Source organism: Oncorhynchus keta, chromosome 33 (genome assembly GCF_023373465.1).
Source record: "Oncorhynchus keta strain PuntledgeMale-10-30-2019 chromosome 33, Oket_V2, whole genome shotgun sequence".
In the NCBI taxonomy this organism is placed as follows: domain Eukaryota; kingdom Metazoa; phylum Chordata; class Actinopteri; order Salmoniformes; family Salmonidae; genus Oncorhynchus; species Oncorhynchus keta.
The window spans coordinates 17553309-17576977 of record NC_068453.1 but is presented as its reverse complement, the minus strand read 5'-3'; the positions used below and the strand labels follow the sequence as shown (position 1 = coordinate 17576977).

General features: G+C 44.4%; 1 protein-coding gene across 2 annotated transcripts in view; it reads right to left on the bottom strand.

Moving 5' to 3' along the window:
• Positions 1–18002, bottom strand: part of LOC118366296 (neuroepithelial cell-transforming gene 1 protein-like) — a 37999-nt gene extending 19997 nt beyond the window's left edge. Inside the window, exons 1-3 of one of the 2 annotated variants that reach the window (XM_035748853.2) lie at positions 17810–18002; positions 5106–5172; positions 165–227 (exon numbers count right to left, since the gene is read on the bottom strand). In XM_035748853.2, coding sequence (XP_035604746.2) covers positions 165–227; positions 5106–5172; positions 17810–17952 — 273 coding nt within the window. In that variant the 5' untranslated portion in view covers positions 17953–18002. Of the gene's footprint in view, positions 1–164; positions 228–5105; positions 5173–5512; positions 5569–17809 lie in introns of those variants that run through there. The other variant, XM_035748854.2, reaches the window with a different exon arrangement.
• Between the last annotated feature and the right edge of the window lie 5667 nt (positions 18003–23669).

The following is a 23669-nucleotide window of genomic DNA, read 5'->3' as shown; positions in this document are numbered from 1 at the left end:
TTTCCCGTACATTCATGAATGTCAGCAACTCTTGGGGACAACAACAGTTTACAGAACTGTGTGCATCACTTTGACAAACGGATCTCGGATCAGTAATGCTGATTCAGGGCATCTATATTGTGAACTCAGATCAGTGTTATGGGCCGATTTATTGTGTATTTTACCTTGAAGTCAAAGCTGCACAGGCTGACTGCATCAGACTCATCCTTCTCTCTGCACTTCCGCTTCTGTGGACAGATGGAAATTAGATTGTTATTTTTCAAATTTAGACAGATAAACCTCACACACACAAATACTCTTTAGACAGATAGCTACACACACTCATGAGTCTCTCCAATTCACACAAAACAACTACATCTAGTCTGGACTCCTGCTGTTCTCTGATGTTAGAAATAGTTAGACTTGAATAGACAACCGCCACCCCTCTGCCCCATTACCCTGTCCTATCCTGGTCTCATAGGTTTGAGAATAACCCCAGTGAAGTGAAGAACTGCCACTATTGCCCCAGGGACAATGTTCACCCCTGCAGGTTCCATTGGGAACAGGAAAGGGTTAATGAAGCACAAGAGCACTTGAACACCTGGGGAAAAGACCAGCTGGCAGGTGAGATGAGGTCTGGCCCGGAGTTTGTGTGTATGCGACTAGGGTTGTAAAGGCTGGAGGAGCGCTGGAGGAGCGCTGGCGTCGCCTGACTGCCGGGGCTCTTAGGGCGCTGTCATTAGGGCACATTAACCACAGAGGGAGTAGAGGGCCATCACAGGGCATTCAGGAAGTCGAGACGGGACCACGGGTGTGCAGAGTGAGACAGTATGTTGAGGTAGTTGTTTGTTATGAATAGTTTGTTTTGAAGGAGGTAAATGGGCATTTCTTCCACAAACCTGTCAGCTTTCCACAGTAAAGACAACTCCTTGTGTAATATAAAGACAACTCCTTGTGCAATATAAAGACAACTCCTTGTGTAATATAAAGACAACTCCTTGTGCAATATAAAGACAACTCCTTGTGCAATATAAAGACAACTCCTTGTGTAATATAAAGACAACTCCTTGTGCAATATAAAGACAACTCCTTGTGCAATATAAAGACAACTCCTTGTGTAATATAAAGACAACTCCTTGTGTAATATAAAGACAACTCCTTGTGCAATATAAAGACAACTCCTTGTGCAATATAAAGACGACTCCTTGTGCAATATAAAGACAACTCCTTGTGCAATATAAAGACAACTCCTTGTGCAATATAAAGACAACTCCTTGTGCAATATAAAGACAACTCCTTGTGCAATATAAAGACAACTCCTTGTGCAATATAAAGACAACTCCTTGTGCAATATAAAGACGACTCCTTGTGCAATATAAAGACAACTCCTTGTGTAATATAAAGAAAACTCCTTGTGCAATATAAAGACAACTCCTTGTGCAATATAAAGACAACTCCTTGTGCAATATAAAGACCACTCCTTGTGCAATATAAAGACCACTCCTTGTGCAATATAAAGACCACTCCTTGTGCAATATAAAGACCACTCCTTGTGCAATATAAAGACCACTCCTTGTGCAATATAAAGACGACTCCTTGTGCAATATAAAGACGACTCCTTGTGCAATATAAAGATGACTCCTTGTGCAATATAAAGACAACTCCTTGTGCAATATAAAGACAACTCCTTGTGCAATATCTGATCATACAAGGTGAGAAAATGTGAATTTGCATGGTTCATAAATTACAAGGGGACACAAGGGGCCTCCATATGCAATGCCCCAGATGAGAGAACAAGGCTAGATGATTAGCTAGCCTACTAAGGGGAGTGAACAGTGCTTTGGCTAACAGAAAGTTACTCAATACTACAGTACAGCTCCTTATCAAGATATTCTCATTTAATGCTACAGCTGTTGAATACAGTAGTTCCACACTCAGTCAGTTTTTTTAAAGGTAGGCTAATTGAGGCAGTTAGGACCTTTTCTGAAGCTAATGAGGGAAGTGGGATCAATCAATTAAACTCTTGTTTATAGTAGAGCTGACGGTAAAAGGAGAGGCTGAAACTGGCAATCTGATCAAAAGGCTACAGTGTAGCCATTCATCAACTAGCTATAAAAAAAAAGGCTCATTAGCCAATAGCTTTAGACTAGTGTCTTTAATCAGCTAGTGACTGAACGACTAATCATTAAGCTGATCCCCATTCAAAAAGGAATTCAAGTGATTGATCAGAGAAAATAACAAGGCATTAAAGAGTTTATCATCAGAGGGCTTAACTGCATAGTGCTAGGCTAGCTATTAAATAACAATGTGTTTCTGGTCAGTTTTTGATGAAATCATCAAAAAGGGTGTGCCAGGTTAGATGGAATGTTTACACTGGACTAGAGGCATAATGTGGAAGCTCCTCAGTTCATGAAGCTAACAAACTACTGCATATGCCATGCAAGTCTGGGCTAGAGGGGTCTCCTCTTCAGAGCCTCCCCCAGACAACAAGGCTTGTGTGAGGGCAGAGTCTCTGTTGACTGCTGCTGCTGCCCATGCAAATGATACAATTTTACATTACCATAACATTATGGGCTAGGCTAAACTAACCTTTTAAACAAGCCCATCTTCGGCCTGAGAAAAAAGGGCATTAATGTCAGGTGGGATTAGATAAAGAACTTGGTGATATTTGTTAAGTATGTTCTGCTTGATAGAATGATAGGTGAGAAACATTGATTGCACAGAGAGAGGGAAACAGTGAGAGAAGGAGGGAGTGGTAGAGGGAGGATGGGGAGAGGTGTAGAAAGGACAGAGTGGGGGTTGGGAGTGAGGCAACAGTGGAGTTCTCTCACAAGTAACACTGGCCTATTATTGTGCTGGCCTGTTTGTGTGTGTCACGTGAAAATGGCACAATAAAACCATGACCTGGTCAGCTGCCAGAATACACAACCTGGCTGGCCCTATGTAATTACCGGCACAAAACAAAGTATGAGGTAGGTAGGCATAGAAAAAGGTGGGGGCAGTGGGGTCGACACTGTGTTAAAGAATGCCATGGACTCAAGAGATTCTAGAACAGAGACGATGATAAACAGTGGTCATACTTAGTACCCAACCTCAGTCTTTTGGTATGTGCTGGGTAGGTTTATGTTGATATCATTGAATTAGGGTGCTTGATCTTACACACAGGGACACACACATAGGCACATCAAAATACAATCTCAATTTCTAGGCACACACACACACACACACACACACACACACACACACACACACACACACACACACACACACACACACACACACACACACACACACACACACACACACACACACACACACACACACACACACACACACACACACACACACACACACACACACACACACACACACGTTTGAAGTAGGAACGTTTGCATGGAAAGCGATGCTGACTGACATTCTGTCTGTCTGAACACGTCGCTGGGAGAGACAGAAAAGCTGCCAGCTCCCCTACTAATTACCTGCCTACATTCACACAACAGCAGTTGGGCTTTGCACAGAACTGGAAACCTAAATGACATTCTCAACATTACAGAACTGCCCTGAGGCCTTGCTAATGTAGTCTGAGATAATATGAAACACTACAGCCCCCCCCCCCCTACCTAAACTGTACTATGCCTGCCCCAGCCTCCAGAAAGTCCCCTACATTCTCACATCAAAGCACAGGATCCTCCTGACCTTATTCAAGTTTCAAGGTAGAGATAAGAGGGGATGGGAGACAAAGGAGAAGAAAGGAGCCCACCGTTTGTCTACATTTCTCTCTCTTTGGGTAGATTTATAAAAGTTGAGATAATAGTGGAGTCATGGGGGGTGGGGGGGGGCCTAGGCAACACGCGCTATATGCTTTTAGTGGTTGAGGTAAGCATGCCAGTTAAAGTAAATTAGTGGAATCAAAGGCAACGTTTGGCACGAGATGAAGAGCCGCTGGCCTCCTCTCCTCTACCCCTCCCTCGTCCCTTCTTTTCATCTCCCCCTCTCCCCGGCTCAGATGAGTGATAGATAGGGTTTCAGCTGGGGTTCACTCATAAACCCTGGAATGCTCCAGGCCTTGTCTTTCCGTTCCTTTCTCTAATCTCTCCTCTCAACTCTGTTTCCAATCACTGATCACATTGAGGTCTAGGTTTTACTGTAAACAGTAGGCCGGCAAATCTGAGAGGAACAGGAGGTATGTTGATTCCATTATGTTGAAGGGGAAATAGAAACAGGAAGATTTGTTTTGTTTGTTCACTGGGTAGTATGTCCTGTGCCTGGAATCAGCTGTGAGGGAGTCATGCAATTAAAAAGTTCCTGAATGGAGGATCAGATGGACCTGCAGAATGCTTACGTCACCTCTCACTCAGAGGTGATTGCGAGTTGCATGAGCGATTCAAGGTTTAGTTTGTGTGCCTTTATTTTGGGGATCAAGGTTATCATGAACAATGCAGTAATGTGTATTTTTTAAACTAGGCACGTTAGTTAAAAACAAATTCTTATTCATAATGACAGCCTACATTGGCCAAACCTGGACGTCGCTGTGCCAATTGTGCACCGCCCTATGGGACTCCAATCATGGCCGGATGTGATACAGCCTGGATTCGAACCAGGGAATAAACTAGTGACTCCTCTTGCACTGAGATGCAGTGTCTTAGACCGCTGTGCCACTCAGGAGCCTGAGTGACACCATCATCCACTATGGAGTAATGGGTGAAGACTGGGTTACAATAGACTATGTTCTGAATACCGATACACAAGTGATGCCGGATGCATCCAAGATGCAGTCCAAACCTCCCCTCAAAACCTTAAGACCAAAGTGATTCAGTCATTTGTCATTATCGCTTACTAATAAAGGACTTTTTCCTAAACCTAAGTGCAAAGAGTCAGTATCTGTGGTCCAAGTCAGAGGAACTTTACAGCTTTGAGAATGAACAGGTCCATTTGCTTCTGTGTCGGTTTAAAAACACCAAGGCCAGATTTGAAGCCAAAACAGACAGTTTTGCACAAACAGGCCGGATAGCCATAATCGTCCCAAACAATGCCAGGATAAAATGTGGAGGATAGTGGAATGAGCCAAGGTTCTGTGAGGGAACAGGGAAACACAAAAACAAGAGCTGGATGGAGGCTGTACTCACCAGACTGAAGTCCCATTGAGGTCCAGGGGTGAGGAAGGTGAAGGAGCTCCCTCTTCTCAGTCCAGGCCTACAAGATGAAGATGGAAAAAGAGCAGGAAATGATTGCTTGTTCAACTAGTACAATATGAATAACACCATACCCTACACCATAATTCAAAAAGGTGACACTACTAAGACCTTTACATCTCAGGGCACGAGATGACATAACACCACCACAACGCCAGCAGGTAACAACCGCATGCAAGAACGCAAGCTCACCCTTGCCTTGTGAACGCTCAATCATGGTAGTGCAGGAAGTGCCTCAAACACAATAACTACTTCAGTCATCCAGTGCCTTCCCCAAAGACCCATGCTCAGGTGCCACCGTATACATCTGTGGCACACGGTGCATGGGCTCTGGTACATACCACAGCCTGCTGTAGCCATAACGATGTCCCCTTCTCTGCATCCTCAGACAGTCAGCTAGGATAGACACCCAGCAGAGTAGATCCAGTCAGAGAACTGTCCTTCACCCCTCACTCTCTGTGCAGCACCCACAGGGTTACCAGGTCTCCAAGATGTCCTCACAATGCTCATGGACCTCATGGAACCCCTCGAATACAATACTCACCCTTATCAGGTTATCATCAATGATTAAACTTCTGATTATATTTAATCATTGATAACCTGATGAGGGAGAGATCTGTATAAGGGATTTTTGAGGGATTACGTCAGTCTGGCCATTAGAGTGGGCTAGTTTAGGTCAGATCAGGACAAGTTGAGAGCTCTTAGACAAAGCGGAATCTATTCCCTCTGTCTGACGAGACGATTCCCCTTCAGACAGGCACCCTGTCAGCACACCTAAAAACCTCTGTCAGTCTTTTGAGACAGAAGGATTGGATTTCTATTATTGCCCTGTCACACACTGATAACAACCCACATGAGTGACGATGAAGCCAAATTGGACGGCTTTCAAAAAGACCAGTTTCCACATTGTTTGGGTTTGAGTTCATGTCAAGGTGTTACTTAGATGAACACTCATATCTTCTGAAACCATCAACAATATGTTCAGATCATATCTGAAAACAGATTGGTGATAATGGTCTTTATATATTGAGAAACCTCAAAGGAAATTAAACCTCTACAATCCTAACATTCTTTCCTTGATTCCATTGAACCACTTGTCTCTAGCATGTATTCCTCTTGTACTGCTATTACTGGGCCAAGTCATTCCGTTGGCCTGCCTGCCTCGTTGCTACAGGTGGCATTGTGCACAGTGACACAGCACTTGTCTATAGTGAAGGGCAGACTGCACTGACCGCAGCTGTGGTGCCACTCTACAGCTTCCTATGTGGTCTGCACTCAGAAATCGGTACTGAACGACTAGTAGTGGAGGCCTGGCGGACAGTGGAGGAGTGAGTGAGTGAAAGAGCAAGAGAGCGCGAGAGCAAGAGAGCCCGGTTGCGAGAGAAAGAGAGCCGGGGTGCGAGAGAAGGAGAGCCCGGGTGCGAGAGAAAGAGAGCACGGGTGCGAGAGAAAGAGAGCACGGGTGCGAGAGAAGGAGAGCCCGGGTGCGAGAGAAAGAGAGCACGGGTGCGAGAGAAAGAGAGCCCGGGTGCGAGAGAAGGAGAGCCCGGGTGCGAGAGAAAGAGAGCACGGGTGCGAGAGAAAGAGAGCCCGGGTGCGAGAGAAAGAGAGCACGGGTGCGAGAGAAAGAGAGCACGGGTGCGAGAGAAAGAGAGCACGGGTGCGAGAGAAAGAGAGCCCGGGTGCGAGAGAAAGAGAGCCCGGGTGCGAGAGAAAGAGAGCACGGGTGTGAGAGAAAGAGAGCCCGGGTGCGAGAGAAAGAGAGCACGAGTGTGAGAGAAAGAAGGCACGAGTGAGAGCACAAGTGTGAGAGAAAGAGAGCCCGGGTGCGAGAGAAAGAGAGCCCGGGTGCGAGAGAAAGAGAGCCCGGGTGCGAGAGAAAGAGAGCCCGGGTGCGAGAGAAAGAGAGCACGAGTGTGAGAGAAAGAAGGCACGAGTGAGAGCACAAGTGTGAGAGAAAGAGAGCACGAGAGAATGAGTGTGAGAGAAGAGAGAGAAAGAGAGCACGATTGAGAGAGAAAGAGCACGAGTGTGAGAGAAAGAGAACAAGTGTGAGAGCACGAGTGTGAGGGAAAGAACAAGTGTGAGAGAAAGAACAAGTGTGAGAGAAAGTGAGAACGAGTGAGAAAAAGAGCACGTGTGAGAAATAACAAGTGTGAGAGAAAGAGAGCATGAGTGAGAGCACAAGTGCGAGAGAAAGAGAGCACGGGTGCGAGAGAAAGAGAGCACGGGTGCGAGAGAAAGAGAGCACGGGTGCGAGAGAAAGAGAGCCCGGGTGCGAGAGAAAGAGAGCACGGGTGCGAGAGAAAGAGAGCACGGGTGCGAGAGAAAGAGAGCCCGGGTGCGAGAGAAAGAGAGCCCGGGTGCGAGAGAAAGAGAGCCCGGGTGCGAGAGAAAGAGAGCCCGGGTGCAAGAGAAAGAGAACAAGTGTGAGAGCACAACTGTGAGAGAAAGAGAGCATGAGTGTGAGAGAAAGAAAGCACGAGTGAGAGCATGAGTGTGAGAGAAAGAAAGCACGAGTGAGAGCACACGTGTGAGAGAAAGAGAGCACGAGAGAATGAGTGTGAGAGAAGAGAGAGAAAGAGAGCACGATTGAGAGAGAAAGAGCACGAGTGTGAGAGAAAGAGAACAAGTGTGAGAGCACGAGTGTGAGGGAAAGAACAAGTGTGAGAGAAAGAACAAGTGTGAGAGAAAGCGAGAACGAGTGAGAAAAAGAGCACGTGTGAGAAATAACAAGTGTGAGAGAAAGAGAGCATGAGTGAGAGCACAAGTGCGAGAGAAAGAGAGCACGGGTGCGAGAGAAAGAGAGCACGGGTGCGAGAGAAAGAGAGCACGGGTGCGAGAGAAAGAGAGCCCGGGTGCAAGAGAAAGAGAGCACGGGTGCGAGAGAAAGAGAGCACGGGTGCGAGAGAAAGAGAGCCCGGGTGCGAGAGAAAGAGAGCCCGGGTGCGAGAGAAAGAGAGCACGAGTGTGAGAGAAAGAAGGCACGAGTGAGAGCACAAGTGTGAGAGAAAGAGAGCCCGGGTGCGAGAGAAAGAGAGCCCGGGTGCGAGAGAAAGAGAGCACGGGTGCGAGAGAAAGAGAGCCCGGGTGCGAGAGAAAGAGAGCCCGGGTGCGAGAGAAAGAGAGCACGGGTGCGAGAGAAAGAGAGCCCGGGTGCGAGAGAAAGAGAGCCCGGGTGCGAGAGAAAGAGAGCCCGGGTGCGAGAGAAAGAGAGCACGGGTGCGAGAGAAAGAGAGCACGAGTGTGAGAGAAAGAAGGCACGAGTGTGAGAGAAAGAAGGCACGAGTGAGAGCACAAGTGTGAGAGAAAGAGAGCCCGGGTGCGAGAGAAAGAGAGCACGGGTGCGAGAGAAAGAGAGCCCGGGTGCAAGAGAAAGAGAACAAGTGTGAGAGCACAACTGTGAGAGAAAGAGAGCATGAGTGTGAGAGAAAGAAAGCACGAGTGAGAGCACACGTGTGAGAGAAAGAGAGCACGAGAGAATGAGTGTGAGAGAAGAGAGAGAAAGAGAGCACGATTGAGAGAGAAAGAGCACGAGTGTGAGAGAAAGAGAACAAGTGTGAGAGCACGAGTGTGAGGGAAAGAACAAGTGTGAGAGAAAGAACAAGTGTGAGAGAAAGCGAGAACGAGTGAGAAAAAGAGCACGTGTGAGAAATAACAAGTGCGAGAGAAAGAGAACAAGAGCACGAGTGTGAGAGAACGCATGAGAGAACGAAGAACATAGGGAGTTCAGACAAGTCAAACAGGAAGAAAAATATAGGACTAAAAGGTGGAAAGTAGATTGTAGGGAATAAGGCCAAGGATAAAGAGAGTGATGGGAGAATCAACAAGGGAAAAGAGAAAAAAAAAGCTTAGACTATATACAGACTCAGTGAGCATAGCTTTGCTATTGAGAGAGGCCGCAGTAGGCAGACCTCAAACATATGTTTAACATGCCAATAAATCCCTTTGAATTGAGCGAGAGAGAGAGACCTGGGCAGAAGAGAGAGTTGTGTCTGTGTGGCACTGGGAGATGTGAAAGGTCACTACAGGTGGTCAACAGACACCACACCCCTCCGCCATCTTACCCCTTTACATCATGAGGACAGTGGTCAGTGACACAGCCACAGCCATTATGAGCGAGAGACCTACGCACAAGCAGTGCTGCTCCTGCATGAGTCAGAACCACAGCGTGAACGGGATGATCGGTTTGACTCAGTATTCAACTGAACGCACCATAAGGTGGGAAAAAGAAGGGAGAGTTTAGTTACTGGATCTGCTGTGGCCTGGAGGTGAGGAGGATGGTTATGACGACTGTCAAGAACACCCCTAGGGTGTGTATTAATGTGTACATTATTCAAAATGACATTACCTCAGACAATGAGCCATGATGTGAAACAAATCTGAAGAGACACCAGTAATAAGTACCCTGATAGGTCTATCAACAGTATGCTATCAGAAACGTCTCTGTTCAGTGAGACATTCCTGTCCAATAGACATCCCAGTGACATCTGGCAGCCAATGAGCTCATAAAGTGAGGTGATGCTTTGTGTTATTCTATGTTCTGGGAACCGGTGTGTTCTGTAGACAGCAGGAACACTGAGGTATGCGAGGTGATGAATGAAAGCTATGCTGCTACGCTGTGACGACCTGGGTGGTTCTCTGGTGTCTGCCTGGTGGTGGTGTCTGAGGAATGCAATGGAGCTTCACAGGAACACTAGATAAACGCAGTAGCTCCTTCAGGAGAAGCCAAGGGACGGCCAGAGCAGGGCTATTTCTCAGACAGTGGTCAAAACATGCAGGGAATGAGGCTGGAGCCCAAACACAGGTGTGTGTGTACACCAACACACATATCACCAGCAGTCCGGTCTCTCATTCTCCCCCTGGCTCATCATTCTAAACAAACACAGTAAAAAGGTACATTATGTAATAATGCAGAAAAGAATTCCACCCAGAGACTGGGAAAGGTGTTTGCTAACAGGATTTAGGCCTAATCATGATGTTTTGGAAGGTTCTTCCTCTGATGCACACGTTGTTCAGCAAATGACATCAACGTTGTATCATCCTAGAGTGGTTAGGCCAGCATTGCTTTTACTCACATTTCTGACCCACACACACCAGATAACAGTCACACCTGACCTTAGCCTAAATCAATTATTTCAGATTCTGTAATGTTGATGGGATGTAATGTTGTTTAGAGGGCCACAACCGGACGTTGCTGGGACAATTGAGCGCCGCCCTATGGGACTCCCAATCATGGCCGGTTGTGATACAGCCTGGATTCGAACCTGGGTGTCTGTAGTGACGCCTCAAGCTCTGAGATGCAGTGCCTTAGGCCGCTGAGCCACTCGGGAACCTGGGTCATTAAAATGAAAAAAAAAAAAACCATCCCAATTACAAAACAAATGATTATTTCAGACACAATTTCCTTTTATCTGACCTTATGTGTGGACCGGATGTTTACGGATGCTGACCTGTTAAAAAACAGAGATAGCAATGTGGTGCACCTGACAGACTTCATCATAAAAACCCCTCCGAGTGTCTGACTGTGCATGCCTGAAGGTCATTTACTCTGAAATCTTTACCTGGGGCAGGAGAGTTTTTCCAGGTGAGAAATACTGGAAGAGTGGAGGCCAGGGGAGCGGGAGGTGGGGTGGTTGGAATCAGTTTTATATAACCTAACCTAACAAACAAAGGCAGGGCCTACTATGATGCCTTTCCACTGACTCACAGCACATACAGCTCTCTCACACTGGCACAGTGAAAGTGGCCTTTGCCCCAAAGCTGACTGCTATGACCAAGTGAATACGAAGTGACATCAATCACGTATGCATAAAAAGGCCCCACACACCAGCACAATGGCTGATATCAGCTTTCTGAACAGCTCATCGTGGGTTGGAAACGTGACATTGGATACACCTGAATGATATTGTTAAAGGGTCTAAAAACTATAGATGTTTTACAATCTAGGTTTGTAGGACATTATATAGTTAGTTGTTTATTTTTCTAGAACATTACTGACCATTCTGCTCCCACGACACCTGTCCATTGTAAAAGGGGACAAAGGTCGGACCCTGGGGCTTGTGATTGGACGTCACGGGCAGGGGTATGATTCTTAAGCAGAGGTAGACCCGTTACACACTTCTGTGGGTGAATAACACCTGAATAGGCTGGAAGCAAGTCAGAAAATGTTGACATAATTGAGGCTGAAGGACAGTGAATAACGATCGAGACACAGGAGCACGCAGCTCAATAATCACAAAGGTAACATGCAATCAAACACCTATTACCTAGTAGTCCAAAGTCCACTGAGCAACACTCTCCTTGTTTTCCTGCAGGGTTGGCTATTGGGGTCATATTTATAGTCACAGTTTTCCATGTTTTCCCAACAGTGGGCAGGGGCCTTTTGGCACAAAGGATGGAAAGCCTACCAGTGTGCCACATGCCAACATCACATTTCTCAGTACTGATTACCCCAAAATAAATGTGACTTTTGGCTCTCTGTCTGCTGTCTGTCTAAAACTGAAATAGTAAGTTTGATTTAAAGGCCTGGGGAAATTCATGAAGACTATGTGTCATAAATTGTATACTCAAACAGGAAAGATTAAAAAAGTGGAAACAAATCAAGTATTTTCTTCCTTACAAGTAGAGGTTGGAGTCAGACGGGAACACTACCTTTATGAGACTTTGAACAAGAAGTGCCAAGTCCTTTCATGAGACATATGCTGTTCTGTAGGCCAAAGAGATATGCAGAATTCAGCAAAAATATTGGTGTACAACGTAAAACACCAAATAATGCATGCAGAGCAAGAATTAGGTCGATACCCACTAAAGATCAAAATCCAGAAAAGAGACGTTCAATTCGACAACCACCTAAATGGAAATCGATTCCCAAACCATACATAACAAAGCCATCACCTACAGAGAGATGAACCTAGAGATGAGTCCCAGGGCTCTGTTCACAAACAAACAGAAAGCACAAAGCAACACAATTAGACCCAACCAAAACACGAGAATACATAACAATAATTAGTTGACATATTGGACACTACTAACAAAAAAACGGAGCAAACTAGATGCTATTTGACCCTAAACAGAGAGTACACAGAGGCAGAATACCTGACCACTGTGACCCAAAACAAGGAAGGCTGACAGGCAGACCTGGCTCCCAAGAAAAGACAGGCTACCGTAGGCAGACCTGGCTCCCAAGAAAAGACAGGCTACCGTAGGCAGACCTGGCTCCCAAGAAAAGACAGGCTATGTGCACACTGTACACAAAATTAAGTGGAAACTGAGCTGCACCCCCTAACCTCCTGCCAAATGTATGACCATTTAGAGACATATATTTCCCTCAGATTACACAGACCCACAAAGAATTTGAAAACAAATCAAATTTTGATAAACTCCCATATCTATTCGGTGAAATACCAGTGTGCATCACAGCAGTAAGATGACCTGTTGCCACAAGAATAGGGCAACCAGTGAAGAACAAACACCATTGTAAATACAACCCATATTTATGTTTATTTTCCCTTCTGTACTTTATTTTTTTGCCCATCATTACAACACTGTACATAGCCATACTATGACATTTGAAATGTCTCTATTCAGTCAGAATTTGAGGGTAAGGTTTACTGTTTATTATCCATTTCACTTGCTTTGGCAATGTCAATATATGTTTCCCTTGCGAATAAAGCCCTTTGAATTGAATTGATAGGAAGTCTAAACGGTATACTTGGCACGTCCCAACTCTGACAAAAACTGTCAGACTGGCTTCTATCCCCAGACCATCAGGCTGCTCGATAGTCACTAGGCAGCTCCCTGCTACACCCCCCCCCCCGGACTACCCCCAATGGACATTTATCATTGCTACAGTGTAAGGGGCAGCAGGTAGCCTAGTGGTTAGAGCGTTGGGCGAGCAACCGAAAGGTTGCAAGATCGAAACCCGAGCTGACAAGGTACAAATTTGTAGTTCTGCCCCTGAACCCACTGTTCCTAGGCCATCATTGAAAATAAGAATTTGTTCTTAACTGTAAAGGTTACATTTTTTAAAATAATAATTATGTAAAGTATATAGTATTATTTTTTATATTCCTGTTTCATTCACTCTTACCCTGCCCCCACAGTTGTAAATGTGGTTATATTATTATCATCTTTATTTTGTCTCACTCAATTCTTTTTAAATGACCTGCACTGTTGGAGCACGGCACATAAGATTTTCCCTGTACACGGAAATTACATCTGCGTCCCTACACATGTGACTAACAAACTATTTATCTATCATCCAAACACCCACACCAACTGTTATTCGTGGTTACTTGATTAATTTGTTGGCATTTACTGCCACCTTGTGGTCAACTAGTGTGTATTACAGTATTGCAGCATACTGTCCAGTAGTACACAATTATTTGCAGTACTTGCTATCTGTAGCCGACTGTCTGTTTAAAAGTTTACAATTACGACATGTGCTGACGCAAAATGATAATTAGGTCCTGATGGGAACATGCAAAAGTAACCAGCTAAAATTGTTTTCCGTGGACTTGGAATATGCAACCAGCACTACCTTCTAGCTGCAATATAAATGTGTTTGCTTGTTTAATTAAGGATCGGCTTTCCGTTAACGGGACAGTTAGAAATCATGCAAACGGGACAGTTAGAAATCATGCAGCGCGTTATATCAAGAAAACACTTTTTTCAATGCAATAGGTTGGCTAATTTCACCTCTGAAGGTGAAATGTGGGCTTAGAGCAAGATTTCAGAATGTATCATCCAAAGGGTCCCAGAGATAACATGAAGTGCTGTTTTGTTAGATAACATGTTTCATATCCTAAAAAGGTCTATATAGCACGCACAATCGATTTTGTATTTCCACTCGTTCAATTTGCAAAGAAAGGAATCTGTGAAAATCTCACCCTGAACGTTGTTTGAACGAGTCAAATCATGTTCGTATCTATTCCTCAGAGATCCTAGAAGGTAACAAGACTTCATTAGGGGTGTAGTATATCTTATAGGACACCATATTTGGTCAGAGAGTGACGCCTTCATGGCACGCCGATGATGCGGGTGGCCATCACTTGAACGACTGTATCCTTGTCAAATAAGCCTCAATCCGGGTTTAACAAAGCTAGCTATATAGCCAATGGGAGATAGGACCATAAATCCAGAGGATTCCAGACTTTGATGACAGAATTTGCCCACGAAGGACCGCCGCGCCACCTTCTTGTTCAAGTGAGCAAGGCACAACAAGGCGAGTCCAAAAATGTATTGTATGCTGCTGCATAAATGATGTAATATGCCAGGGAGATATGTATACTGTAGCTAAGAATGTAATACTAATATATATTGTGTAGTAAGCTGTTGGTAGCCTGTGTTCTTCACCCTATTCATTTGGTCTCCTTTCCCCCCATAACTTAGCCTACTGTTCTGACTTGGTGGTGCACATGTAGCCTGTAGCCTGTTTTAGAAAAATGTCATCATTGAATATTGTAAGCGCTTTCATTGTCTGCTTATATGCCCCCTTTATTTATACTACAGTTCTGACTTGCTGTACAGGGAGAATACTGTAAGAACGACCTGTTCTGAATTATGTTGCTGTACATTTCAAAAGTGCTGAACAAATAGTTATATTGACTATGTCCGTCCTAGCTCATTAATGTCTTAATCAAAATTACAGATAGCCTCTTATCCACATTTGTTTAACCAAGTCAGCCATATTAGCAGTCTTTTTTTTGTTAAAGGCAGTAAATGAGGCTGAATGAACTGTTTCGCTGCCAGACAAGTCGTAGTTGATATTCAGGTGTTGAGACTGCTGGTGGGACTCCGCTGCTGGGACAGCTTTATGTAGGCCCTAACAGTTTGTGGGCACCATTTGAATGTATTGTTTAGTGTTGTGGCTTTGCTGGCATGCAAATAAAACATTTTTTGTTGAGGTTGCCCCACCATGGAGAACAAGAGCACCTCCTCCCAGCTGCCCACTGCACTGAGGCTAGGTAACACGGTCACCAACGATAAATCCATGATAATCAAAAACTTCAACAAGCATTTCTCAACGGCTGGCCATGCCTTCCTCCTGGCTACTCCCCCCCCGCGCAGCTACTCGCCCAAGCCTCCCCAGCTTCTCCTTTACCCAAATCTAGACAGCAGATGTTCTGAAAGAGCTGCAAAACCTGGACCTGTACAAATCAGCTGGGCTTGACAATCTGGACCCTCTATTTTTGAAACTATCGGCCGCCATTGTCGCAACCCCTATTACCAGCCTGTTCAACCTCTCCTTCATATCTTCTGAGATCCCCAAGGACTGGAAAGCTGCCGCGGTCATCCCCCTCTTCAAAGGGGGAGACACCCTGGACCCAAACTGTTACAAACCTATATCCATCCTGCCCTGCCTATCTAAGGTCCTCGAAAGCCAAGTCAACAAACAGTTCACTGACTATCTCGAATCCCACCGTACCTTCTCCGCTGTGCAATCTGGTTTCCGAGCCGGTCACGGGTGCACCTCAGCCACGCTAAAGGTACTAAACGATATCATAAACGCCATCGAAAAAAAGATAGTACTGTGCAGCCATCTTCATCGACCTGGCCAAGGCTTTCGACTCTGTCAATCACCATATTCTTATCGGCAGACTCAGTAGCCTCGGTTTTTCTAATGACTGCCTTGCCTGGTTCTCCAACTACTTTGCAGACAGAGTTCAGTGTGTCAAATCGGAGGGCATGTTGTCCGGTCCTCTGGCAGTCTCTATGGGGGTGCCACAGGGTTCAATTCTCGGGCCGACTCTTTTCTCTGTATATATCAATGATGTTGCTCTTGCTGCGGGCGATTCCCTGATCCACCTCTACACAGACGACACCATTCTGTATACGTCTGGCCCTTCCTTGGACACTGTGCTATCTAACCTCCAAACAAGCTTCAATGTCATACAACACTCCTTCTGTCGCCTCCAACTGCTCTTAAACGCTAGTAAAACCAAATGCATGCTCTTCAACCATTCGCTGCCTGCACCCGCAAGCCCGACTAGCATCACCACCCTGGATGGTTCCGACCTAGAATATGTGGACATCTATAATTACCTAGGTGTCTGGCTAGACTGTAAACTCTCCTTCCAGATTCATATCAAACATCTCCAATCAAAAATCAAATCTAGAATCAGCTTTCTATTTTGCAACAAAGCCTACTTCACTCACGCCGCCAAACTTGTCATCTACAAAATGGCTTCCAATACTCTACTACAGCAAACTGGATGCAGTTTATCACAGTGCAATCCGCTTTGTTACTAAAGCCCCTTATACCACCCACCACTGCGACCTGTATGCTCTAGTCGGCTGGCCCTCGCTACATATTCGTCGCCAGACCCACTGGCTCCAGGTAATCTACAAGTCCATGCTAGGTAAAGCTCCGCCTTATCTCAGTTCACTGGTCACGATGGCAACACCCACCCGTAGCACGCGCTCCAGCAGGTGTATCTCACTGATCATCCCTAAAGCCAACACCTCATTTGGCCGCATTTCCTTCCAGTTCTCTGGTGCCTGTGACTGGAACGAATTGCAAATATATATATATATAAAATTTAAATCGCTGAAGTTGGAGACTTATCTCCCTCACCAACTTTAAACATCTGCTATCTGGGCCGCTAACCGATCGCTGCAGCTGTACATAGTCCATCTGTAAATAGCCCACCCAATTTACCTACCTCATCCCCATACTGTTTTTATTCATTTACTTTTCTGCTTTTTTGCACACCAGTATCTCTACCTGCACATGACCATCGGATAATTTATCACTCCAGTGTTAATCTGCTAAATTGTAATTATTCGCCTACCTCCTCATGCCTTTTGCACACAATGTATACAGACTCTCTTTTTTCTTTTTTTCTACTGTGTTATTGACTTGTTTATTGTTTACTCCATGTGTAATTCTGTGTTGTTGTCTGTTCACACTGCTATGCTTTATCTTGGCCAAGTCGCAGTTGTAAATGAGAACTTGTTCTCAACTAGCCTACCTGGTTAAATATTTATTTGCTAAAATGCTAAAATCGCCACTGGTTACCACCCGCCAGCATGGCATTGCTTATTAATCAGAAACAGCTGCAAAGTTACTCCTCTTCATGATAGATGCGCCAAACAGCCTGTTGTGCTCTTCGGTGGGAAAAAATACCATAATCCATTGGATAATTTGTTAATTTATTCATATATAAATAAATCTCAATTGTATAAAATTGTATAATTACGTGATATGACAGCATTCCGCAAACCCGCTCCAAGATGAATAGTTGACCATTCATCACTCTCGCCCTGCTTTGATAGGTGTAACGTTATCGATAATGAAAAGACACCCGTGAAAGAAAATTCAAGGAATTTATAGTAACATGTCATTTGCGGCGTGCATGATCTCATGAGCAAAGTCATCAAGCCTATAATTTCACTTCCCTTGTGAGAACCATGAGGTAAACTGGGGTGTAACAATGACAACTTACTCGAATTGTAACGTCAGCCAGGCACATGCTAGCAATCGAAACAGACATTCAACTGACGTAACTAATATGATTAGCTATCTAAATAATGTTAGCTAGAGTATGTTGGTAATACGTTGTTAACGCCATATAAATAGTTTACACTATCGTTTCATCCCCTGCACTCAATAGTTAAGGCCGCGTTTGTCTCACCTTGATTTGCTATTGTTATTTCTCTCGGGGGATGTCTCATCATCTATGGTGAACATCCTCTTCATGTTTGCCTTTCTCTTTGGTCTGTCATTCTGCTTCTCTGGTATCGAAATTTGAACCTGTGCTTCACCGGTTTCCTCCATTTGAAAGGCAGAACCAGAAATCAATGTTAAAGGATTCTCACCTAGATCATAGATAACTATTTATGAAAAAATAATAACAGTAGACGGATGTTTGAAATTCTTTGAATATGGCGGAAATCTGAACAATGACCAATAAGGAAAGACCTGAGGTTCTAGTTGCTAGGCTATATGGTTAAATGGGAGGGGTCATAACATAAACAGACGACTCTGGGCGGGTCCAGCACCTCTAATAACAATTGGAAATGCTGTTACAATGAACTTGCTTCTATTATCTGCACAAAACAACCCTTAGACACAATTAAATATCAATGCACTCTACCGTGTTTTTGTATTGTAATAGACTAATGTTGTGCATTTCTGCCCTCTTTGATATTTCAGTTCAACAAACAGTTGTGTTCTGCAAGGATTTAAAATATTACATTATTGTTATGCAACTGCAAAAGGCAGATGGGGTCATCTGGTGTAAAATGAACTATTCTGGATAGAATCACACACACACACACACACATGGAAAAATTACCCAATTGTCATGCCTTAATAGGAAGTTACTCAAGTAAAAGTGAAAATCACCCAGTAAAACACTACTTGAGTAAAAGTCTAAAGGTTATTCGTTTTGAAAATACTTAAGTATCACAAGTAAATGTAATTGCTAAAATATACTTGAATATCAAAAGTAAAAAATATAATTAATTTCAAATGTCTTATATTAAGCAAAGCAGACGGCAACATTTTCTTGTTTACAATTTACGGATAGCCAGGGGCACACTCCAACACATTATTTACAAAAGATGCATTTGTGTTTAGTGAGTCCACACACACACACACACACACACACACACACACACACACACACACACACACACACACACACACACACACACACACACACACACACACACACACACACACACACACATATACACACACATATACACACACATAGCCCCCATACATCCAGAGCCATGAGAACAGGAGCTTCATTTTCAATTAGAGAGACATGATCTATGGCCACAAACACACTGCTAAGTCTGACCAGCAGAGATAAGTGTGTGTGTGTGTGTGTGTGTGTGTGTGTGTGTGTGTGTGTGTGTGTGTGTGTGTGTGTGTGTGTGTGTGTGTGTGTGTGTGTGTGTGTGTGTGTGTGTGTGTGTGTGTGTGTGTGTGTGTGTGTGTGTATATATGTGTGTGTCACCTGAGATACAAGCAGGTTTTAAGCTCCCCCGGCCTCCCCCCTACAGTGAATCAGCCATACTGACAGAATGAGGCCTTTCTATTACAGCAGACACACACACAGTAGGACAATCCAGGTGTGTTCACCTATCATCCAAAGGATAGGGAGAAGGAAGGAGCCCCTACCTGAATTAGTCCAGTATAAAGTATAAAGTATTTATTGCTGAATTTCAACAAATAGTTGTCAAACAGCTCCAAATCTAGCGTGCATGCACGGAAAGGTCCAGGCTTCAGAAGTCATGGCGGCAGTTCACAGCTGCTGGTCACATTCCAGTAGGCTGTAACCGAACGCCCCCTGTCCTGGTGCTGTTACTGTGACATTAGTCTCCAGCAGGGCCGAGAGAGTGAGGGGCTCACACAGTTCAGTACACTGATCTTTAACCTCAGTGCTCTCGGTCAAATCTAGGGCAGCACTTAGATACAGACACACACACACACGCACAAAATATTTCTATAATTGTAATCACCAAAATCAATGTCGTGTCGCGTGTGATGAAATACCTTCTTGCCAGTTGTCCCTGCCTGAAAAGTTGACCTATCCTCAGAGAACTGCACACAGAGATGTGTTCACACCCATGATGCAGCTCTGTGGGACACAAAGTATTGCCATTCATCAATATCCCTAACTGTACATGTACTGTACATGGTAATGGAGAGAAATATAATGTTTCAAATGATTTGTGAAAACAACTCAAGACCACTCAACTCTTTCCCAGCACACGCACATGCTGCTCCACTAACTGCCCTCTCTTCTCGTCCCAGATGGCAATTTAAGAGGATGTTTCTGAGGAGGAACCCGGTCATATATTTGCATTATTAGAATGATTCTCTCACCTTTTGTTTTCTGATAGATCTCATCTCAATAATCTCATCCTTGCTCACTGGATGGAGGAAAGCCTTATTCCCTAAAGCCCTCTAAATCAATGCATGGACAATCTCACTACAGCCAATTAATATTGCAATCCATAAGTATTATAATAACAAACTCTAATAATCTATCAAATCAAACCGTACTTTTTAGCCTGCATGGATGATTCAAAAACAAGTTGATACAATGAGAATACTGACATTGTGATTCAGAGGCTTAAGTGAAAGCACCGTTCCATCATATTTAGATATGATATTCAGCATTCTACAGGTCTTTGGGTGATGTCATAGTGTACTGTAGAACTGTAATGTAGAACTTTGCACTGTTGCTGAAACACCCCAAAAGTTGTATGTTGTGACATCGAAGCAATAATATGCTAGGTTGAAGATACCCAGGTTAGGAGGATTTCTAATATCCCATAAAGCTTTGTAAACAATTTCTAAACAAACAGACAAGCAATTTTTTACATTATTTTTTACTTCACCTTTATTTAACCAGGTAGGCTAGTTGAGAACAAGTTCTCATTTACAACTGCGACCGGGCCAAGATAAAGCAAAGCAGTGTGACACAAACAACACAGAGTTACACATGGAATTAACAAGCGTACAGTCAATAACACAATATTAAAAAAAGAAAGTCTATATACAGTGTGAATGGCGTGAGGAGGTAAAGCAATAAATAGGCCACAGTAGCAAAGTAATTACAATTTAACAGATTAACACTGGAGTGAAAGATGAGCCGATGATGATGTGCAAGTAGAAAAACTGGTGTGCAAAAGAGCAGAAAAGTAAATAAAAACAATATGGGGATGAGGTAGGCAGATTGGGTGGGCTATTTACAGATGGGCTATGTACAGCTGCAGCGATCGGTTAGCTGCTCAAATAGCTGATGTTTAAAATTAGTGAGGGAAATATAAGTCTCCAGCTTCAGCGATTTTTGCAATTCGTTCCAGTCATTGGTAGCAGAGAACTGGAAGGAAAGGCGGCCAAAGGAGGTGTTGGCTTTGGGGATGACCAGTGAGATTTACGTGCTGGAGCACGTGCTACGGATGGGTGTTGTTATCATGACCAGTGAGCTGAGATAAGGCGGAGCTTTACCTAGCAAAGACTTAAAGATGACCTGGAGCCAGTGGGTCTGTCGATTAATATGTAGCAAGGGCCAGCCGACTAGAGCATACAGGTCGCAGTGGTGGGTGGTATAAGGGGCTTTGGTGACAAAATGGATGGCACTGTGATAGACTGCATCCAGTTTGCTGAGTAGAGTATTGGAAGCTATTTTGTAGATGACATCGCCGAAGTCAAGGATCGGTAGGATAGTCAGTTTTACGAGGGTATGTTTGGCAGCATGAGTGAAGGAGGCTTTGTTGCGAAATAGGAAGTCGATTCTAGATCTAATTTTGGATTGGAGATGTTTAATATGAGTCTGGAAGGAAAGTACAGTCTAGCCAGACACCTAGGTATTTCTAGTTGTCCACATATTCTAAGTCAGAACCGTCCAGAGTAGTGATGCTCGTCGGGTGGGCTGGTGTGGGCAGCAAAGCATGCATTTAGTTTTACATGCATTTAAGAGCAGTTGGAGGCCACGGAAGGAGTGTTGTATGGCATTGAAGCTCATTTGGAGATTAGTTAACACAGTGTCCAAAGAAGGGCTAGATGTATACAGAATGGTGTCGTTTGCGTAGAGGTGGATCAGGGAATCACCCGGAGCAAGAGCGACATCGTTAATATACAGAGAAAAGAGTCGGCCTAAGAATTGAACCCTATGGTATCCCCATAGAGACTGCCAGAAGTCCGGACATCAGGCCCTCCGATTTGACACACTGAACTCTGTCTGAGAAGTAGTTGGTGAACCAGGCGAGGCAGTCATTTGAGAAACCAAGGCTGTTGAGTCTGCCGATAAGAATACAGTGATTGACAGAGTCGAAAGCCTTGGCCAGGTCGATGAAGACGGCTGCACAGTACTGTCTTTTATCGATAGCGGTTATGATATCATTTAGTACCTTGAGCATGGCTGAGGTGCACCCGTGACCAGCTCGGAAACGGATTGCACAGCGGAGAAGGTACAGTGGGATTCGAAATGGTCAGTGATCTGTTTATTAACTTGGCTTTCGAAGACGTTAGAAAGGCAGGGCAGGATGGATATAGGTCTGTGACAGTTTGGGTCTAGAGTGTCTCCCCCTTTGAAGAGGGAGATGACCGCAGCAGCTTTCCAATTTCCAATCTTTAGGGATCTCGGACGATATGAAAGAGAGGTTGAACAGACTGGTAATAGGGGTTGCAACAATGGCTTTGGATAATTTTAGAAAGAGAAGGTCCAGATTGTCTAGCCCAACTGATTTGTACAGGTCCAGGTTTTGCAACTCTTTCAAAACATCTGCTATCTGGATTTGGGTGAAGGAGAAGCTGGGGAAGCTTGGGCAAGTAGCTGCGGGGAGTGCAGAGCTGTTGGCCGGGGGTTGGGGTAGCCAGGAGGAAAGCATGGCCAGCCGTAGAGAAATGCTTATTGAAATTCTCGATTATCGAGGATTTATCAGTGGTAACAGTGTTTCCTAGCCTCAGTGCAGTGGGCAGCTGGGGGGAGGTGTTCTTATTCTCCATGGACTTTACAGTGTTCCAAAACATTTTGGAGTTTGAGCTACAGGATGCAAATTTCTGTTTGAAAAAGCTAGTCTTTGCTTTCCTGACTGACTGTGTGTATTGGTTCCTGACTCCCCTGAAAAGTTACATATCGCGGGAACTATTCGATGCTAGTGCAGTCTGCCACAGGATGTTTTTGTGCTGGTCGAGGGCAGTCAGGTCTGGAGTGAACCAAGGGCTATATCTGTTCTTAGTTCTAAAATTTTTTAAAGGGGCATGCTTATTTAAGATGGTGAGGATATTACTTTTAAAGAACGACCAGGCGATGCTAGTTATCAACTAGAATAAACATGAATCTGTTTAATTTTCATGAATACAACTTGTCCTTACCTATTTTGTCTTCAACCTAGCCAATACAGGCTCCACAGGAGGCTGGTGAGGGGAGAATGGCTCATAATACCACAGGTTTGATGTGTTTCTTACCGTTCATTCCATTCCAGCAATTACAATGAGCCTGTCCTCCCCAATTAGGTTCTAAAATAATGATATGAGTTGAAATTGCATAGTATCTCAGCTAATAATCATGTACACAGAATGACCTCGGGTCCAAGTTGTACCCCTGTAGAGCTCGAATGTGGAGAGGCACTTATTTTTCTTCCTTTGCCTCCTCCTCTTCCTCTCCCAGTTCAACTGCATTCTCTGGGATGGTCTCCAAGTTCAACTCCATGATCATGTTCATACTACCATGCTAACCACCATCAATGCCATCGCCCACACCTTTACCTACACCCAACAACACACTAAATGAATAGATACCGGTTGTGCACTGCATGTCTCGCCAGACCCGGAGAGTGACATGGTAACACAGGCGACAGAGACGCCGAGCAGAGATGAGATAAACTTCCACAACTTTAAAATCTTATTGAAAACATCAGGCTTCCTTGGAACTCATTCACCCCACATTACAGAACAGGAACTTTTCCGGTTTAACATTCTGTACTCAGTAGACGCCATCTTCTGTGGTTCTGTGTGGTGTCTGGTAC